Source organism: Ahaetulla prasina, chromosome 17 (assembly GCF_028640845.1).
Source record: "Ahaetulla prasina isolate Xishuangbanna chromosome 17, ASM2864084v1, whole genome shotgun sequence".
In the NCBI taxonomy this organism is placed as follows: domain Eukaryota; kingdom Metazoa; phylum Chordata; class Lepidosauria; order Squamata; family Colubridae; genus Ahaetulla; species Ahaetulla prasina.
Window position 1 is genome coordinate 8735561 of NC_080555.1, and position 21106 is coordinate 8756666.

The 21106-nt window shown below is 44.3% G+C and overlaps 1 protein-coding gene across 6 annotated transcripts in view; it reads left to right on the top strand.

Annotated features, from left to right (window-relative positions):
* Nucleotides 1–15230, top strand: part of RASGRP2 (RAS guanyl releasing protein 2) — an 82356-nt gene extending 67126 nt beyond the window's left edge. For 5 of the 6 annotated variants that reach the window (XM_058160188.1, XM_058160185.1, XM_058160187.1 and 2 more), the window contains 5 exons: nucleotides 4216–4357; nucleotides 6067–6103; nucleotides 7649–7807; nucleotides 14313–14413; nucleotides 14972–15230. In XM_058160188.1, coding sequence (XP_058016171.1) covers nucleotides 4216–4357; nucleotides 6067–6103; nucleotides 7649–7807; nucleotides 14313–14371 — 397 coding nt within the window. In that variant the 3' untranslated portion in view covers nucleotides 14372–14413; nucleotides 14972–15230. Of the gene's footprint in view, nucleotides 1–4215; nucleotides 4358–6066; nucleotides 6104–7648; nucleotides 7808–14312; nucleotides 14420–14971 lie in introns of all 6 variants that reach the window. The other variant, XM_058160189.1, reaches the window with a different exon arrangement.
* Nucleotides 15231–21106: the final 5876 nt, after the last annotated feature.

Here is a 21106-nt window from a genome sequence, read left to right on the forward strand (position 1 = left end):
TGTCCACAAAACACTGCCATTATATGAGCTGTGGTGATGATTAGATTGGGGAGGGGAGGCAGAAATAGAGGTTTTAAAATGCTCCAAGTTTGATTCCAAAAAATGTGAATTTAAGAGGTTAAAGTGGTCCAAGTTTTTATTCAAAAGAAAGATGAGCTTAAGAGGGTTTAAAGTGCTCCAAGTTCGATTCCAAAGAGAGGTGCGTTTAAGATACAGGTAGTCCTCCTCTAACGACCACAACTGAACCCAAAATTCATGTCGTTAAGCGAGAATTTGTCGAGTGAGTTTCGCCCCTTTTTACGACGTCTCTTGCCGCAGTCGTTAAGCGAATCACTGCCTTGGTAAGTCAGTGACTCGGTGGTTAAGTGAATTTGGCTTCCCCATTGACTTTGATCGTCAGGAGGCTGTAAAAAATGACACTGCAACCATCATGAATACTAATCATTTGCCAATTATATAGATTTTGATCACATGATCATGGGGATGCTGCAAAGGTCACGTGACTGTGAAAAACAGAACTCGCTTTTATGCAGTGCTGTTGTAACTTTGAATGGTCACTAAATGAACTATCGTAAGTCGAGGATTTTAAAATGCTCCAAGTTTGCTTCCCAAAAAAGAGGGCATTTAAGACATTTTAGGACGCTCCTAGTCTGATTCCCAAAAAGGGCGAATTTAAGAGGTTTTTAAACGCTCCTAATTTGATTCGTTGCGTTGGCACCTTTGGCATCGAACTAGGAGCATTTTAAAGTCCTTTTTTATCTGCATCTGCGTCGGCAAACAACGTGTCCCAGAGATTTGCTGCGTGCCTGAGGAAGGGAGGGAGAAAAAGGGCAGGGATGAAGGTTGTGTCCCATTTAAAGGCTTGGATGCCGGAGCCAAAATATGTCCTGGCAATGCTCTCCATCTCTTGGGAAGGCGCTGCCTTTGAATTCGGATCTCAACGGGGAGACGGGGAACAAGCGAGGCGAGTTTTGCTTCTCAGACAGATGCATCGCGCCTTATTTGGTGCTCTTCAGCTGTGGCTGGGCTACCGCGCCCTGTCATTCTCTCAGTTGGTCTTTGTGGGTTTCCGGGAGGAGCGTTTACACCACCGCCCTCGCCCCCCCTCCCCCAGCACAGAAGGGTGTGGGGGAAAAATAGGTGGGGCTTTTGACAACATCTGTTCACTACCTGTATGGTTACTGGGGTTTGGGACCCTCCTTTTTCTCAATTGGTACCTTGTAAAAAGGGAAAATACCATACCCTGATATTTATTATAGGATATTCATAACATAACATAACATCAGAGTTGGAAGGGACCTTGGAGGCCTTCTAGTCCAACCCCCTGCCTAGGCAGGAAACCCTACACCATCTCAGTCAGATGGTTATCCAACATTTTCTTAAAAATTTCCAGTGTTGGAGCATTCACAACTTCTGAAGGCAAGTCGTTCCACTTATTAATTGTTCTAACTGTCAGGAAATTTCTCCTTAGTTCTAAGTTGCTTCTTTCTTTGATCAGTTTCCACCCGTTGCTTCTCGTTCTACCCTCAGGTGCTTTGGAGAACAGCCCGACTCCCTCTTCTTTGTGGCAGCCCCTGACTCCCTCTTCTTTGTGGCAGCCCCTGACTCCCTCTTCTTTGTGGCAGCCCCTATTCCTAAGGGCTCAGTGGCTAAGACGCTGAGCTCATCGATCGAAAGATCAGCAGTTCAGCAGTTCGAATCCCTAGTGCTGCCATGTAACGGGGTGAGCTCCCGTGACTTGTCCCAGCTTCTGCCAACCTAGCAGTTTCGAAAGCACGTAAAAATGCAAGTAGAAAAAATAGGGACCACCTTTGGTGGGAAGGGAAGAGCGTTCCGTGCGCCTTTGGCATTGAGTCATGCCGGCCACATGACCACGGAGACGTCTTCGGACAGCGCTGGCTCTTCGGCTTTGAAACGGAGATGAGCACCGCCCCCTAGAGTCGGGAACGGCTAGCACATATGTGCGAGGGGAACTTTGACCTTTATTCCTAAGGATTTCTTTTCCATACATTTGCTTTAAACAAGGCCTTCTCTTAACACATCATAATTTCTTCCAAAAATTAGCTTAAAGCCAATGTATGGGGAGGGGGGAATCTTTTTTTTTTTTTAAATGCAAAATCCAGTGGGCTGTAGGCCTCTTTCAGAAAAGCCTCCATCTCAGGACAAAAACGTGCACTGGTTTTCCAAAAGTTGAGCAGACTTTAGAGCCCTGTAGGGTTCTTCAACAGTCAAAAAAGGGAAGGGCGCCAAGAGTGGGGTTTTTTTTCTTCTTTTTTTTTAATATTTCCTTTGCCTGACCTTGGTTTCATCTACTAAAAATATTTGTCGGCAGGCCCTGCGGTTTCTGCAAAGAAAAAAAAAAGCTTTTTAGAAAAAAAAAAAGTACCGCCTGCAAGCTACCCAAAAAGATAAAAAATAAACAGGAAAAGAGCGAAAACAAAACCTCACACAGGATCCTGAGGAAGGATAGTGGGAGAAGGGCGCAGGCAGGGGGGGGGTTGTCGTGTCTGTTTTATGTTAACAGGATGTTTGTGGTGATGGGAGGCAAGCGGCAGGAAAGAGGGCATGGCTGGACCGAGATATAATGATCCAGAGGTTGGACGTCTTGCATTGTAGCTAGCATAAGACATAGAATAAGAGTAACCTTGGAGATCATCTAATCCAACACCATCACCACCCGTTCGAGCAGGAGACCCTATCTATACCTGCGATAGCGAACCTGTGGTACGTGTGCCACCTGTGGCAGGCGTAGCCATATTGGTGGGCACACGAGTTCAGCTCTGACGCGCATGTGGGTGCTGGCCAGCTGATTTTCGGGCCTTCTGGGCCCACCGGCAGTAGGGAAATAGGCTGTATCCTATCTCTGGAGGGCCTGGGGAGGTGGAGAAGGCCCGTTTTTTGCTCTCCCTAGGCTCCAGAGCCTTTCTAGGAGCCTTGGGAGGGCCAAAGCAGCCTCCCTCCCCCCCGGAAGCCTCCGGAGAAACGGCCCATTTGCTGATTTCCAGAAGTCGGCAAATGGGCTATTTCTGGCCTCCGGACAGCCTCCAGAAATGCCAAGAAGAGGCATGGGGTAAGTAGAACAGTGCGCGGGGGGGTGTGATCAGCTGTGGCATGCGATCTTTTTTTTTTTACTTTTAAAAGCATTTTTTTTGCAACCTATTCGGTTTTTAAAAGTAAAAAAAAAAGGCTCTGACAATCGCGTGGCTCAGCTGTGATTGTTGTCAGAGGCTTTTTTTTAACCTTTTAAAAGCATTTTTTAAAAGAAGCGGTAAGCGGGGAAGCGGGTGACCGGGCATTGAGTGGGCATGTACGGGGGTGGTCCAGGGATTTTTGCTACCGGTTCTCCAAACCACCCGCCACCATCGCTACCGGATTGGTTGATCTGGTCCAAACCAGGAGCATTTCACCCCTGATATGGAATCTTTTTAAAGGCACACCTGGAGGCAGGAGTTCTTATACTGCTCAGATCTGGGGGTCTTTTAGGTTAAAAATGAGTTTTAAAAATGAATTCTTTTAACGGAGTAATGAAGTCTTGGGATTTGAATGGCTGTCCTTCAAAGGTGGTCATATCCTGGGACAACAGGGTTTCCTCCAGAGAGTCTAGAGAGTCTCCACCGACTGCGACAAGACCTGTGTTTAACACACAGAATCATCTACTGCAATGTCCTTCCTGTTAAAAGACTTCTTCAGCTTCAATCGCAATAATACAAGAGCAAACAACAGATTCAAACTTAATGTTAACCGCTTCAATCTTGATTGCAGAAAATATGATTTTTGTAACAGAGTTGTTAACACTTGGAACACACTACCTGACTCTGTGGTCTCTTCTCAAACTCCCAAAAGCTTTAACCAAAAACTGTCTTACTATTGACCTCACCCCATTCCTAAGAGGACTATAAGGGGCGTGCATAAGAGCACAAAAGTGCCTACCGTTCCTGTCCCAATGTTTCCTTCCATCATATCAAATTAATGCAATGATTACATACTTTTGCTCATATATATGCTAATATGATATTTTGTTGATTTATGTTGATGCTTGTGTATACTGTTGTGACAAAATAAAATTAAATCAAAAATTGGCCTTCAGCACCCATGTTTGGGAACGTTGGGAGTTGTAGTCCAACACAGCTAAAGGCTCCTCTTTGGGACCCTTTGGGAGGTGGGTGGTTTTTCCCCCCAAATGACCGCTTGTTAATGGCCTTCCCTGCCCAACAGAGATGGCTGCATCAGTCGAGAAGAGATGGTCTCCTACTTCATGAAGTCCAGCTTGGAGCTGAATGGGAAGATGGGCTTCATCCACAACTTCAACGAGACCACCTTCCTGCGCCCGGTTGCTTGCCGACATTGCAAGGGCTTGGTGAGCTGATGTCCTACACCTGTCCACTGGTTGCAAGAGTGCCTGGGACTAGCTAGATTGGAGCAAGGAACCCATCAGGCTTTCTCTAGCTTGGCTACTGTTGAGATCTGTGGACTTCAACTCCCTGAATGCTCCAGCCAGCGTCTTATCTTTTCTTTTATGTACACTGAGAGCGTCTGCACCAAGACAAATTCCTTGTGTGTCCAATCACACTTGGCCAATAAAATTCTATTCTATTCTATTCTATTCTATTCTATTCTATTCTATTCTATTCTATTCTATTCTATTCTATTCTATTCTATTCTATTCTATTCTATTCTATTCTTTAAAGCAGCGGTTCCCAACTTGGCAGCTCAAAGACGGGTAGACATCAACTCCTAGAATTCACCCAGCCAGTTTTTTGGGAACTGTAATCCATGCATGTTCAAGCCTGCTGGCTAGGGAATTCTAGGAGTTAAAATCCTCTTCAAACATGCTGGCAAGAGAATTCTGGGAGTTAAAGTTCACCCATATTCAAGGATGCTAGTGCGGGAATTCTGAGAGCTGAAATCCATCCTTGTTAAAGTGGCCAAGTCTGAAAAACATATTTGGTCTTCCTTTCAGCTCCATGGTTATGTGATGGCCACCAAGAAAATTGTACTGTACAGACAAGTCCATTAGTTACTGTGAGTTAACTCATCTCATAGTAGATTCTACCTTAATCATTAACCTTCTTGATTTAATTCTTTAACATATAAGATTAAGAGTTACGTTTCAAACTGGTCAGCTGCCTCTTCCCAGGACAGCTAACTCTGTTTACAATCAACTAATCCTAATAGCTTTAACCAAAAACTTTCTACTATTGACCTCACCCCATTCCTAAGAGGACCATAAGGGGCGTGCATAAGCGCACAAACGTGCCTACCGTTCCTGTCCTATTGTTTTTCTTTTCTTCTTCCTATATATGTTTATATGTGTATATACTATATAATCTTTTTGTATGATGTTGTGACAAAATAAATAAATAAATAAATAAATGTTTATTTATGGGTTAAGACCAATAACAAGAAAAAGTAGGTGGAACGAAACTGACATGTAAAAAGAAAACACATATCATGTGTTTATGTTATGTATGTTTGTGTTGTGTTGTTGTAATAAAATCAATAAAAACTTTAAAAAAAAAACCAGCAATATAATAAAATAATTTTTAGAATTGCAAGAAAATCCTAAAGCAATTAGTAGCTCCTTAAATCTCAGATCCTCTGGTTAAATTCAAATCAAAATTTTATCAAGGCCCAACTAGTAAAGAAAGACCAAATCCTCATTAATTCAGGGTTTGTTTTTTTTTAGGATGGAGGAGAACCTGTCTAGCAAAGTGAATGAAGTGGGCCAAAGATCTTCCCCAATAGATTTGCTTCAGCCAAAATCACAGATGGCAGAGCTTTAATCAGTCACCAAGGGAAATTTAACTTAACTTCAATAGTATTCAAGGATAAGAGCGGTGGCCTTCAACTCTGGGGAATTCTGGGAGTTGAAGTCCACACATCTTAAAGTTGCCACAGTTGAGAAATTCTGAATTAAGAGACTGAATAAGGGACGTTGACTCAGTATGCAAATATTTAGGAAAACTGATTGTTCTGCATTCGAAGCCAAGCTCTTGCACCATTAAAAAAAAACACAACTCCACAATTCGTTGCATCCACAGTTAATCTCTCTCTTTCTCTTTCCAGATCATTGGACTCTACAAGCAAGGATTAAAATGTCGAGGTAATTTGAAGACATTTTCACTTGTCTCCGTATCATTTTAGCAGCAACTCTCTGGATGATGTCTTTCAACTGTGCGAATTTCAACTCTCAGAATTCCTAGCTAAATAACATGGCCTTTGCTGCCCTCTTTCCCCCAAAATAAGACATCCCCTGATAATAAACCCAATTGGGCTTTTGAGCACATGACAATAAGGCTAAGCGCTTATTTCAGAGTTTAAACAAATATAAGACAGGGTCTTATTTCTGGGGAAACACGGTTAGAATTCTGGGAGTTGAAATGTATTCATTTTTTAGGTATTAAATTTACATGCTAACAGTCTCGCTGTTAAAGCGAATCTACAATTTTGTGCTATACAGGTAGTTTTAGACTTATAACAGTTTGTTTAGTGACTGTTCAAAGTTACAACAGCTACAGGAACTGGGCATGGCTAGTCCAGTGAAGAAAAGGACCAGGGGAGAAATAATAGAAGTATTCCAATGTTTGAGGGGCTGCCCCAGAGAGGAGGAAGGGGGTCAAGCTATTTTCCAAGGCACCTGAAGGCCAGACAAGGAATAATGGATGGAAACTGACCAAGGAGAGAGATTCAACCTGGAAATAAGGAGGAATTTTCTGACAGTGAGAGCAATCAACCCATGGAACAGAAGTTGCCTTCGGAAGTTGTGGGAGCTTCATCACTGGAGGCTTTCAAGAAGAGACTGGACTGCCATTTGTGGGAGATGATGTAGGGTCTCCTGCTTGGGCTGGGGGTTGGTCTGGATGACCTACAAGATCCCTTCCAACTCTGTTAATCGTTAAAATACAACAGTCACTGAAAAAAGTGACTTATGGCTGTTTTTCACACTTTTTTGTTTTTGTTTACATTTATATCCCGCCCTTCTCCGAAGACTCAGGGCGGCTTACAGTGTGTAAGGCAATAGTCTCATTCTATTTGTATATTTACAAAGTCAACTTATTGCCCCCCCCCCAACAATCTGGGTCCTCATTTTACCTACCTTATAAAGGATGGAAGGCTGAGTCAACCTTGGGCCTGGTGGGACTCGAGCCTGCAGTAATTGCAGGCAGCTGTGTTTTAATAACAGGCTTCTTACAGCCTGAGCCGCACCGCGGCCCTTACGACTGTTGCAACATCCCCATTGGTCACGTGATCACAATTAAACCGCAGGGTCCCGGAATCACGTGATTACCTTTTGCGCCCTTCCGACAAGCAAAAACAGTGGAGAAACCAGGTTTATTTAACAACCGCGTTACTAACTTAAGAACTGCAGTAATTCACTTAACAGCTGTGCCAAGAAAGGTCATAAAATGGAGCCAACAACTAACAAGTAGCAAGCCTCTCATTTTAACAGCAGAAATTTCGGGCACAGTTGGGGTCGTAAGTCGAGGACGCCTTGGCCTCAGTTCCTAGAATTCCCCAGGCACCATGCCCATTGCCAAGAATTCTGGGAGTTGAGGTCTATCCATTGGGAATTTTCCAGGATTGGAACTGCTGGGCTGTAGGTTTGATGCTGGTTCTCTTCCAACTCTTTTTTTCTCCTTCCTCCCAGCCTGCGGGGTGAACTGCCACAAACAGTGCCGGGATCTGCTTTCGGTCGAGTGCCGCAAACGGGCCAAAAGCGTCAGTCTTGATGGATCAGTACCCTTACCAGCCCGGTCCTTTAGTTTCTCGCTGCCTCGTCCTGGCCGGACTTCCCTGCGACATACAGGTATGATCAGCCAATAGAAGAGAATATTTGTAGCTCAGGGTTGAAATGTGGGGAACTTCGATGCTCTCTGAGCTTGGCTGTTTTCTTGCAGACGTTTCATGACCCAACTATGTAACAACATCAGTGCTAGAAGGGAGTGGGATTGGAAGAGGAGAAGGAGGGTTGTGGTATCCTTGGTGCTCTCTGAGTTGTTGTTTTTTTCAGATGTTTCGTTACCCAACTAGGTAACATCATCAGTGCTAGAAATTAGCAAAAGAACCCTTCCTCGTAGTAGTCTGCAAGAAAACAACCAAACTCAGAGAGCACCAACATATGATTGATTAGGTTGACTTAAAGAGATTCAAAGGGGATGCACGGGGGATCCCTCAGGGCCACCCGTTGGGTCCTGACAGCAGCTACACCCAAACCCTATTTTAAAGCAACAAGATTCCATGCCAAATTAAAGGCAAATTAACATGGATAGCCCTCCTCCCTAATTACCCATCCTTCCCTGATCCATGCCAGCTGACGGGAGTCAGTGCCGTTTTTTTGAGATGGCCAGAGGAGAGGGGAAGCTCAGTTTTAGCCAAGATTTCACAATTGCCTGCTTCGTTTTCTTTTTTTGCCCAACAGGGGTAAGTGTCAGAAACGAAGTGGTTAAAGTGATACGAACTCCCCCCCCCCCCCCCGGTTTACGCCAATTGCCTGACCTTCGGACCTTTCGCCGGGAACTGAAAACTTATTTATTTACTCAAGCGGGATTGGCCTGATTTTTAAATTCTAAATTTAAATTCTTAAATTTTAATTGTAATTTTATTGGATATTTTATATGGTCTATTAGACGGTTTTAATTTCGGCCTTGCATTGAATAAGCTTTTTAATTGTTATTTTAGTATGTATATTAATTGTTTTAAATGAAGGCTGTACACCGCCCTGAGTCCTTCGGGAGAAGGGCAGTATAAAAGTTTAATTAAATAAATAAATAAAAAATAAAAAATAAGATCAGAAGAGAATGGAATAACAGAGTTGGAAGGGACCTTAGAGGTCTTGTAGTCCAACCCTCTGCCAAAGCAGGAGACACTATACCATTCCGGGCAAAAGGCTGTCCAATCTCTTAAAAACTTCCAGTGATGGAGCACTCAAAACTTCCGGAGGGAAGCTATCCCACTGGTTAATTGTTCTCACTGTCAGAAAATGTCTCCTTAATTCTAGATTGGAACTCTCTTTGATAAATTTCCAACCTACATTTGCACAAGGTCCTAAGCTTAATCATTCTTCCTTCCTGAGTTAGTCTGTTGTTTAAGTTCTGGATTCACGCAACGTGTTCAACCTCAAACAAATCAAACCAGCCTGCAAAGCAATAAAACAATCAAGTCGGCAGTGTGAAAATAACACCCCCCCTTCCCCCCCCTCTTCCTTTTCACCCAGTTCTGCAATTTATGCAGGATTCTCAATCTTTTTCTGAGGCGAAGAGTTGTATGACCCAGCAGCTAGGAGGGAGAGAGATGGCATCAGAAGTAAAAATTGGGAGTTTCGCACGAGTGGCATTTATTGTTTGTCATACTTGAGCCGAGCAGATAAAAATTCCACCCGGAGCGAAGAGGCCGGTGACCTTAATAAGGAACGAACCAAATTGAATCGGGGCGCTAGAGAGAAAAATCGCTCTTTGCAAAATCGCTCTCTCTTCCCGGGCTGAATAAAATTGCTGCCTGCCTCTAATTTTCTAGCTTTCCTGGATTATTTTATATTTTCCGCCACTGATGACGGTCTCCTCCTTTGCAATTTTAGACTGGACTGTTTGCTTTTGGCAAGCAACTGCTGCCTTTTCCGGTATCTATCCTGCGGCAGACTCCTTTTTATTTTTTAACACTTGTCCTTTGGACAAACGGAGACCACAAGTGTTGTTGTGGCCTCACCCTGTGAGTCAAATTGACTTCCTTCCTTGATAACGTAGCATCAGGTTTCCTGACAGCTGTTTCCTTCAGACCAGTGGTTTCTCAACCTCATTAACTTTAAGAGGTATGGACCTCAACTCCCAGAATTCTCCAGCCAGCCAGCTGGGGACTTCTGGGAGTTGAAGTCCATACCTCTTAAAGTTCCTGAGGTTGATTAATTTATTTATTTATTTAATCGTATTTATATACCGCCGTATCTCCCAAGGGACTCAGGGCGGTTAATACTGCTGTAGACAAAGCCAACCTAGCAGTTTGAAAGCACGTTAAAAAAAATGCAAGTAGAAAAATAGGGACCACCTTTGGTGGGAAGGGAAGAGCGTTCCGTGCGCCTTTGGCGTTGAGTCATGCCGGCCACATGACCACCAAGACGTCTTCGGACAGCGCTGGCTCTTCAGCTTTGAAACGGAGATGAGCACCGCCCCCTAGAGTCGGGAACGACTAGCACATATGTGCGAGAGGAACCTTTACCTTTAGACAAAGTGATGTGTTCACTGAGTAGAAATTGTCACCGGAAAAAAATGACCCTTCGATTTGTAACGAGAGACCTTGCGTTCCTCACTATGGCCACAAAAATACAGGTAGTTCTCCACTTACAGCAGTTCATTTAGTGACCGTTCAAAGTTACAAGTGATCTGAAAAAAGCTATTTACGAGCATTTTTCACACGACCATTGCAACATCTCCATGGTCAAAGTTCGGATACTTGGAAACTGACTCACATTTATAACCGTGTCCTGGGGTCATGTGATCCTCTTTTGTGACCTTCTGACAAGCAAAGTCAAATAGGATAGCCAGATTCACTTAACCACCATGTTCCTAAGCTAACAACTGCGGCGATTCATTTAACAATGGTGGCAAGAAAGGTTGCAAAATGGGGCAAAGTTCATTTAACAAATGTCTCGCTTAGCAACAGAGGTTTGGGGGCTCAATTGTGGTCGTAAGTTGAGGACTACCTGTATCGTAGTTTCACACAACCAAGCAGTTCATGCGGTAGTGAGTTAAGCTGTTCGCTCATTTTGGGAGTTCACACAACCAGGTCAGCTGAAGTCTGCATTGCAGCACATTCAAGCTTGGCTAATTTGAACCTGGCGACGCTTGTGTCTATGAGTTTTAGAAAGTTGTGAAAACTCATCTAGGCCTGGTTAATGTGTGTTTCGGCGAATTGAGCAAACATAGACAAATGGGTTAGCTCAGGATCCAGATAATGGTAATTGAATCAAGTCAAATCAAACTATTTATTTTAGCCGTTGAGCAATACAACATTACAATCAGCTTAACAATTTGATTAGAACAAAAGAGTCAAAGAGCAGAGTAAAAGAACATATTCATTTACGCGAGTACCATAACTCTTAAGACTAAAAGAACACTTGTTAGTACCGATGCAATCACCCTGCAATTCCCATTTGCATCTATTTTTCTGGCTGCAAATTGGTGGTTGGATAAAAGCCACAAACCCCCAGAAAAGACACTTTAATTTAAACTGTCTCTGTTTGTGAAGCTGAAGTTGCTTATGTCTATTGTGATTGCCATTGCTTGACAAATGGGCAGCCATAAAAATCAAACCGATGCATAACCAAACAGGGTGGTGGGCTCCTGCAAGGCACCAAGCCATTGTGCCACTAATCCAGATAAAACTAACCATGATTAGTTGTGCTAGGGCTGGTAACCTGCCAACCTGCCTTCCATTGAGGACCTGTATACTGCACGAATCAAGAAGAGGGCCATGAAAATATTTACAGACCCCTCGCATCCTGGACATAAACTGTTTCAACCACTACCCTCAAAACGACGCTATAGAGCACTGCACACCAGAACAACTAGACACAAGAACAGTTTTTTCCCGAAGGTGATCACTCTGCTAAACAAATAATTCCATCAACACTGTCAAACTATTTACTGAATCTGCACTACTATTAATCTTCTCATAGTTCCCATCACCAATCTCTTTCCACTTATGACTGTATGACTATAACTTGTTGCTGGCAATCCTTATGATTTATATTGATATATTGACCATCAGTTGTGTTGTAAATGTTGTACCTTGATGAACGTATCTTTTCTTTTATGTACACTGAGAGCATATGCACCAAGACAAATTCCTTGTGTGTCCAATCACACTTGGCCAATAAAATTCTATTCTATTCTATTCTATTCATAATCAAGAAGCAGGATTTCCAGGTGACTAGCAATAGCCTTTGGTGCTTCAATTGTAGTAAAACACCGCCCTCTGCTGTTCAAACAGAGGTGGGGCAGAGAAAACCCCCAGTTCTGCTTTGTATTTCTCTACACAAGTGTTTCTCAGATATGTGGACTTCAACTCCCAGAATTCCCCAGCAAGCATACACATAGTCCTCTAGTTACAGCAGTTCCTTTAATGACCATTCGAAATTACAACATCACTGGAAAAAGTGACCTATGAACATTTTGCAACTGATAACATTTTTATGATGGTTGCAGTGTCCCAGAGTGATGTGTGACCCCGTTTTGAGACCTTCTGACAGGCCAATGGGGGAAGCCAGGTTTGCTTAACAGCCGGGTTACTAACTTATCAACTGCAGCGATTCACTTAACCGTGGCTAAAAAAGGTCGTAAAATGGGGCAAAACTCACTTAACGGCCATCTCACTTAGTAACGCAAGCGTTGGGTGCAATTGCGGTCATAAGTTGAGGACTACCTGGTACTTTTAAGATGTCTGGACTTCAAGTCCTAGAATTCCCCAGCCAGCGGTCACCAACCAGTGGTCCGTGAGAAAATTTTGGTGGTCCGTAAAAGAATTATTTGCAGTTTTTATATTGCCCTAAATACTATTTATCTTTTTTTTAAAAAATCATATTAGTGGTCCACGGGATTTAAAATTAGGAATTTAGTGGTCCCTGAGGTCCGAAAGGTTGGTGACTTCTGCTTTTAAGTTGCATGGACTTCACCACCCATGCCCTTTGGTAAATTTTGGGACTTATACAGGGATGGGCTGCTAAGGGTTCAGGAGAGCCTCTAGCTAAGATTCTGTGCAGTTCGGAGAACCCCCAAATCCCACTCCTGGCTGGCCCCGCCCACCCCTCCCCTCCCCACCCAAGAGTCACCATGTGGCCCGTTTTGGATGCAGGTAAGTGCAGGGAGGCTCAGGGAGGGTGAAAAATAGGCCTACTGGATGTGTCTGGCCTCCAGAGAGCCTCCAGAGCCTGGGGAGGCTGTTTTTGCCCTCCCAAAGGCTCAAGGAAAGCCTCGGGAGCCAAGGGAGGGCTAAAACTCCCCCACCACCCAAGTGCTGCAGGAGGCCGACTAGGTCATGCCCACCATGGCCACGCCCACTCCAGCAACTGGGAAGAGAACCACTTGTTAAAATTTTTGAAGCCTACCCCTGGAGTTATAGTCCACCCATCTTACCAAGGTTGGGAAACCCTGCCCTCCCCTTTCTCATTCGATCCAGTGAAGTTGCTTTTCTTTGCACATAAGGGAAGACAATTGGGGAGAATTCTCACAGGTGGATCGTGGTGCCAATCCCCATCCCAGGCTATGCTTACCTCATCTACAGATCAAGCCAGAGTGTTCTCTCAACACAGTCAACTAAGTCAAAGTTATCTGAGGCATTTGCATGGCAGGCCAACCTGGCTAGAGTTAATCTTGGTTTATCGTTCTACGGCTTGGCCAGTTTCTGGCTTCATTTGAGGCCAGCAAATGGGTTATAACCAGTGGTGGGATTCAGCCAGTTCGCACCACTTCGGGAGAACCGGTTGCTAACTTTCTGAGCAGTTTGGCAAACTGGTTGTTGGAAGAAATCTTTAGGGCAGAGAACCGGTTGTTAAATTACTTGAATCCCACCACTGGTTATAACTGTTGTGGTCCGCCAGCAGCCTGCGGAGCTGGCAGCGGAGTCGGATAGCGATGAGGCTGAGGAAGAATATGGGCCAGTCCTGGAGGCTGGGGAAGGCCCGAGGATGAGGGTTCTTCATCGAGGATAAGAGTTCCGCGTCAGAGGCAGAGATGGGGCCAGGGCCATCTGGGAGTGATGTGCGGACTCCGGAGTCTCCAGAGGCTGACAGTAGAAAGGCAGAGGAACAGGAGGAGCCTGTTCCTAATGCACGCATGAGAAGAGCTGCCAGAAGGCAAGAGCAACTCAAGCAAAGAGGACAACTCAGGAGTAGGGCCAAGAGATGATTGGCCCCTCTGATAAGGCTTAAAAGACCAGCAACGGCATTTGGGCTCTTTGCCGGAAAACAACACTGATAGCTTTGTCTTGTTGCATTTATTTTGTATTGGTGTCTTCTGAACTTTTGCCAAGAAAGGGTTTTGGCAGTTTGCCTAATTGGACCAAGGTTGGCAATAGGACTGAAGAGTTGTGTTAGGAAGAATTTGCTTTGCTTTAGTTTGGATGACGCTGAGAATGAGTTAATTCTCAGCTGTTCTAATAAAGCCTGTTTGTTTTCGAACTGATTGCGTCTACTACTACCTACTTGGGCCTGGGTCACAACAATAACTGGAAATCAGGTGCCGTGTGAATGCTGTGTTGGAGGAGGGAGCAAAAGTCTCTTTCCATTTGCATTTTGACTTACCCCAGATCTGTTTTTATTTCAGAAATCCAGGAGGAAGACGTACAGGCTGCGGAAGATGGAGTTTTTGATGAGAAGCTATGAGACCGGATTCGCTCAGCAGACGGCCTGGAATTCAAGCATGAGGTTAAGGTTGCCGACAATTCCTGAGTTCTCTCGCCTCTCCTGCCTGAGATATTTTTTCAAGTTACAGGTCACAATTGAGCCCAACATTTCCGTTGCTAAGCGAGACAGCTGTTAAGTGAATTTTCTCCCCTTTCACCACCTTTCTTGCCGCAGTTGCTAAGTGAATCCCTGCGGTTGTGAAGTTAGTAATCCGGTTGTTAAGTGAATCTTGCTTCCCCCCATGGACTTTGCTTCTCAGAAGGTCACAAAAGCGACCGTCGTAAACATGAGTCAGTTGCCAAGGGTCTTGAGTTTTGATCACGTGACCGTGGGGATGGTGCAACGGTCGTAAATGAGAACAACGATTGTAAGTCGCTTCTTTCAAGTCCCCCTTGTAACTTTGAATGGTCGTTAACTGGCAAAAAGGTTGTAAAATTGGGCATGATTTACTTAAAGAACTGAATCGCTTAGCAACAGAAGTTGCGGTCCCAATTTGTGGTCATAAGTCAAGGATACCCGTAATTGGAGATATCTGAATCTCATACTTTCAACTTAACTTCTTGTGGTTTGTCTTCACAGAAACACCTCGTCCTTCTCAGTGACCACAGCTGGTCTGCCAGTGAATCCTCGGCTCTTCTGCGTCGTTCCCCCCCCCACCCGAATTAAGTGGGGCGTGTCCTTTGGGGGATGGGGCCTCTCCATTTTGAAAGCACTTTGGCAAGGAAAATCAGGAGAGGTTTCTGCCCCACTCCCAAGGCCTTTTAGTGTGTATATTTGTACCAAGAACTGGATTCTAAGATGTAATAATAATTAGAATAAATTTGACACCTGCTCCATACCTCCGTTCCTTCTTAAATTGGGGGATTTTCTGCTTTGTGTTCCCCCATTCTAGTGGGTTTTTTGGCAAGAGGAAGTTTTCGCTCCTGAAAATAAAATAAAATAAAATAAAAACGCATTAGGTGTCATAGATTCATACAGTAGGAAAGGACAACAGAGATCATCTATTCCAACCCCCACTCAGTGCAGAAACCACTACAAACAGGGGTGGGCTGCTGGTGGTTCACAGGAGTTCGGGAGAACCTCTAGCTAAGATTCTGTGCAGTTCGGAGAACCCCCAAATCCCACTCCTGGCTGGGGCCTCCTCCCCCCTCAGGAGTCCCCACGCGGCCCGTTTTGGATGCAGGTTAAGTGCAGGGCGTGTGAGGGCGAAAAACAGGCTAACCGGAAGTTCAGAAAGGCCGGAAACGGGTCCGTTTGCCTCCTCCAGAGGGCCTCCGGAGCCTGGGGAGGCTGTTTTTGCCCTTGAGAAAAGCCTCCGGAGCCTGGGGAGGGCAAAAATGTCCCGTTTCCGGCCTCTAGTGGGCCTCCGGAGCCTGGGGAGGCAAAGACCACACCCACCATGGCCATGCCCACCCAGCAACCGGGCAGAGAACCCCTTGCTAAAACTTTTGAATTTTTAAACCCCTCACTACAAGTAACATATTTTGCAAAAGAAGGGTTGAATTAGGGAAGGGGTTGTCTTGATTACTTGATTGATCGTGAGCCTTGATTACTGAAAAATAAGTCTGAAAATTCTACTTTTGTTCCACGGTGTTTTAAAAATGTCCGTTGTTGTTCCCGAGGTCAGAGAATGGCATTATGCTATCCTAGACAAATCTTTACCAGTGATTCTGCCAGCACGGGGTCATCATTTAATCTCCCATTCCCCATCCTGTAATGAATATGGAAAATTAATTTAGGAATTACCTGACTCCCACTATAATAAACTCAGCCAGTCACTTAGCTGAGTTCAGTCTCCAGATCACACAGACTCTGTTAACTGGGTCAAGGATTTTGGGAATCGCAGGCTCCCTGCATTACTTAGTTCCTGAAGCAAGATGACACGGGTTAACACTAGCATTTCTCAACCTTAGCCATTTTTAAGATGGATGGACTTCAACACCCAGAATTCCGCAGCCAGCATTGCCAGGGTAGAGATTTTTGGGGAATTGAAGTCCACACATCTGGAATTGAGGCAATTCACTCAAAACACCCTCCTTGATTTAGAACAAGTGTTTCTTACCTTGGCAACTTTTAAGAGGGATGGACTTTAATTCCCAGAATTCCGGGAGTTGAAGTCCATCCAGCTTAAAGTTGGTTAAGTTTGAGAAAAGCTGCTGTAATATGTCACTCAAAACCCAAAGCAGGGGTGAAATCCAGCAGGTTCTGACAGGTTCTGGAGAACCGGTTGCAGGAATTTTGAGTAGTTCGGGGAACTGGCAAATATCACCTCTGGCTGGCCCCAGAGTGGGGAGGGAAGTGAATCTGGCTACCCCGTTGAGTTCGTTTGTCAGAAGGTTACAAAAGTGTTCACGCGTGACTCTGGGACATGGCAACCGTCATAAATATGAGTCAGTTGCCAAGGGTCTGAATTTGGATGACGAGGTTAAAAAATGGGGAGGTTGCAGCAATCATAAGTGTGAAAAAACGGCCGTAAGTTATTTTTTGCAGTGTCGTCGTAAATTTGAGAGGTCCGTAAACAAATGGTTGTAAGTCGAGAACCTCCTGTAGACAGGGGTGGGCTTTAAAACTTTTAGCAAGGGGTTTTCTGCCTGGTTGCTGGGTGGGCGTGGCCATGGTGGGTGTGGTCTAGTCAGCCTCCTGCACCACGGTGGATTTTTGCCTCCCCAGGCTCCGGAGGCCCACTAGGTCCATTTCCGGCCTTGCCGAACTTCCAATAGGCCCGTTTTTCGCCCTCCCCAAGCCTCCGTGCGTGCCCTGCACTTAACCTGCATCCAAAACGGGCCAAGTGGGGACTCCTGGAAGGGGTGGGATGGGCGGGGCCAGCCAGGAGTGGGATTTCGGGGGGGTTCTCCAAACTGCACAGAATCTTAGCTAGAGATTCTCCCGAACCCCTGCAAACCTCCAGCGGTCCACCCCTGCCTGCCCCCAACGCCTCACTCTCCCCTCATCCCGTAATTTTGCTCAGGTTTAGCCGAGGCGGCCGAAACGGGAGGATGGAATAGAAAATTAAGCCGCCATTGATTTTCCTTCTGCAAATTGACAGATATGCTTCCTAATCGCTATTCCTCATGTCAATGCTGGTGTCACACCGTCCTCTGCTCCTGGCAACGCTCTTCAGACCAAATTTTTCCCTTTCGCGCCTTCTTCAATCTTGCCGCAGCCAAGAGACAGCAGAAAGTTCTCTTTTTATGCTCAGAAGACGCAAACACACGCACACACACCCCGCTTCCCCTCAGCATTCCTGGGTTGCTTTGAAAAGAGAAGGATGCCCTTTTGAGTCTGTCTCTTTTCAAAAAGGAAGAATTTGGGGGGGTGGGTAGAGAAGAAAGGCTATAAGAGTCAATGAAGAGTGATGGAACTTCCACAGTGAGGAGCAGTCTACCACCAAAGACTGAGGACCTCGGAGTAAGGAATCATGGAGGCTTTTGAGCCCAGATGTAGTTCTGCTGAACGTGCAGCTGTTGGGGGGGGAGTAATGATCATAGGTCACATCTGGATTTGCACTGCAGGTGGTCCTTGACTTACAACAGTTCATTTAGTGACCATTCAAAGGCACTGAAAAAAGGGACTTTTTCACACTTACAACCACTGCAGCATCCCTACAGTTACATGATCAAAATTCAGAGGCTTGGCCACCGGCTCATATTTACGACGATTGCAGTGTCCTGGGGTCATGTGACCCGCGAAGTCAAGGGGGGGGGGAAACCAGATACACTGAACAACCATGTTACTAACTTAACGACAGCAATGATTCACTTAACAACCGTGGCCAGAAAGGTCACGAAATGGGGAAAACTCACTTTAAACATGCCTCACTTAGCAACATAAATTTTAGGCTCAGTTGAGGTCATACTTTGAGGATTACCTATATATCCAAAATTTGCTTCCCCACCCCGGTGTCTTAGATGCTATATTTCAATTTTAGAGGTTATCTCCATCAGAATGGACTTTCAGTAATAACGCAATGAATTTACTCGCTTTTATAATAACTTGCTGCTGTATTGACTGTGGGTTCTTGTGATTAATATTCTCCGTAGAGCTTAAAACCAATTTTCGGCCTTTTAAAGATAATATATTCAGTTCATCATAATTAACTAAGGTTATACTGGGCAGTTCTAATCCCTGTGACCTTTCAAAATCCCCTGTCTATTCCCGGGCTTTTTATTTTTGATTCTTGTTTCTTCTTTAATAGTTATCTACCTTCTTGAAAAACGTTTTCATGAAAATATGAAAGAAGGCAAGAAGGCAAAAGCTCTGCTTAAAAAAAAATATGGAAAGCTCGGGAAAGAGAATTATGAAAAATATTGACTAGTGCTGGATGGCTCCGGCGATAAGAGGAAGGCAGCCATCAGCTTTGCTGTTGCCGTCTTTATAAGTTAAGTGGATGAAGGAAATATGAAATATGACATTTTTTTTCTAAGGGTGTCATTGATGCTTGGGAGGCAGAGGTCTCTGAGCAAATCCATCTCCCCCAAGATGATCCTTTGCCCCAACCTTCTGGCTCAAGCCCCAGAGAAAACCCAGTGAGATCCATTCTCTATCCTAGGCTGAGTGAACAGAGAATCACAATCATGTGAAATGTTTCATGATAGCAGCCTTCCAATATTCGAGGGGCTGTCACAGAGAGGAGGGGGAACAACTTATTCTCCAAAGCACCCAAAAGGCAGGACAAGAAAGTCATGGATGGAAACTAACCGAGGAGAGAAGCAACCTGGAACTAAGGAGAAATTTCCTGACAGCAAGGACAATTTAACCAGTGGAACAGCTTGCCACCAGAAGTGGTGGGTGCTGGAGGCTTTTAAGAAGAGACTGGACAGCCGCTTGTCCAGAATGGTCTACTTGAACGGGGAGTTTTTATTTATGTTATTTATTTCGTCAAGCATGTGTTTTTTGGCAGATACAAGTGTAAACATAATTATAAATACATGTAAAGGATACGAATAAAAGAAAACATTAGGACAGGGACGGTAGGCACGCTGGTGCGCTTATGCAGACCCCTTACAGACCTCTTAGGAATGGGTTGAGGTCTACAGTAGACAGTCTAAGGTTAAAGCTTTGGGGGTTTTGGGAAAGAAACCACAGAGTCAAGTAGTGCATTCCAGGCATTGAAAACTCTGTTACTGAAGTCGTATTTTCTGCAGTCTAGTTTGGATCGGTTAACCATGAGTTTGTATCTATTGTGTGCTCTTGTATTGTTTTGGTTGAAGCTGAAGCATTCATTGGCTGGTAGGACATAATAGCAGATTATTTTATGTACTATGCTTAGTTCAGACCAAAGACAGCGAAGTTCTAAGTTGTCTAAGCCCAAAATTTGGAGTCTGGTGGCATAAGGTATTTTGTTGCGAGCAGAGGAGTGGAGGATTCTTCTTGTGAAATATCTCTGGACTCATTCAATTGCATTAATGTCCAATATGCAGTGTGGGTTCCAGACAGATGAGCTGTATTCAAGAATTGGTCTGGCAAAAGTTTTGTATGCCCTAGTTTGCAGTTCAATATTACCGGAGAAGAAGCTACACAAGATTAGATTAGATAATCGAATATAATTATATAATATAATTAATAATATAATATAACGTAATTAAGATAAGATTAGTTGGACTAGAAGACCTCCAAGGTCCCTTCCAACTCTCTTATTCTATGTTCACTCGAGTCCAGATTTTTAACCATTCATTCAGTGGCCGTTAAAAATTACAATGGCATTGAAAAAGGTGATTTACACTAAGTCCTCGCACTTACGGCCATCATAGGATCACTGGTCAGGTGATCAAAATTTGCATACTGGATCATGTGATTGCCATTTGCAACCTTACCCACCAGCTTCCAACAAGCAAAGTCAATGAGGGAAGCTGGATTTGTTTAATGACCACGTGATTCACTTAACAACTGCAGTGCCAAGTGCCCAGATTGTGTTCACCTCACTGCAGGAATAGGATGACAGTTGTAAGTTTGAATTTAGGTCATAATTGAGTCTTTCAGAGGCCATCATTAATTGAACGGATATAAGTTAAGGACTCCCTGTTGCAAAAACTGGTTTAGTTTGGCGGGTTCCTCTGCTGTCTCCAACCTGACACCTATGAATGGTGGGACTACAAATCCCAGCACCCCCAGCCATGAGCAAAAAAGAAAATGCAGGATGCAGTTTATCTGGGCTCTCTTTGACCAACAGTTCTTCCTTCCATTAAGAGTTAAACCTAAATCAGGACAGTAACGATACACAAGTAGTACTCGACTTGGAACAATTCATTTAGTGACCATTTGAAGTTACATCGGCACTGAAAAAAATGACTTATGGGTAATGACCATTTTTCACACTTGCGACCACTGCCGCATCCTCAAGGTCACGTGATCAAAATTCAACTAACTCATATTTATGATGGTTGCAGTGTCCCGGGGTCATGTGATCCGCCTTTGCGACCTTCTGACAAGCAAAATCAATGGGGAAGCCAGATTCACTTAATAACTTAATAAAATGTTAATAACTTGACACCTGCAATGATTCACTTAACAGCGGTGGCAAGAAAGGTCCTAAAACGGGGCAAAATTCACTTAACAAGTTTCTCGCTTGGCAACAGAAATTTTGGGCTCACATATCGTCGTAAATTGAGGACTACCTATAATCAATAAAAAGCAATAAACCCCTCACTGGGTGATCCAAGATCACAGTAGTTATCAATCATTTTGAAAGCCCTCCTGAAATTCATAATTTAACCA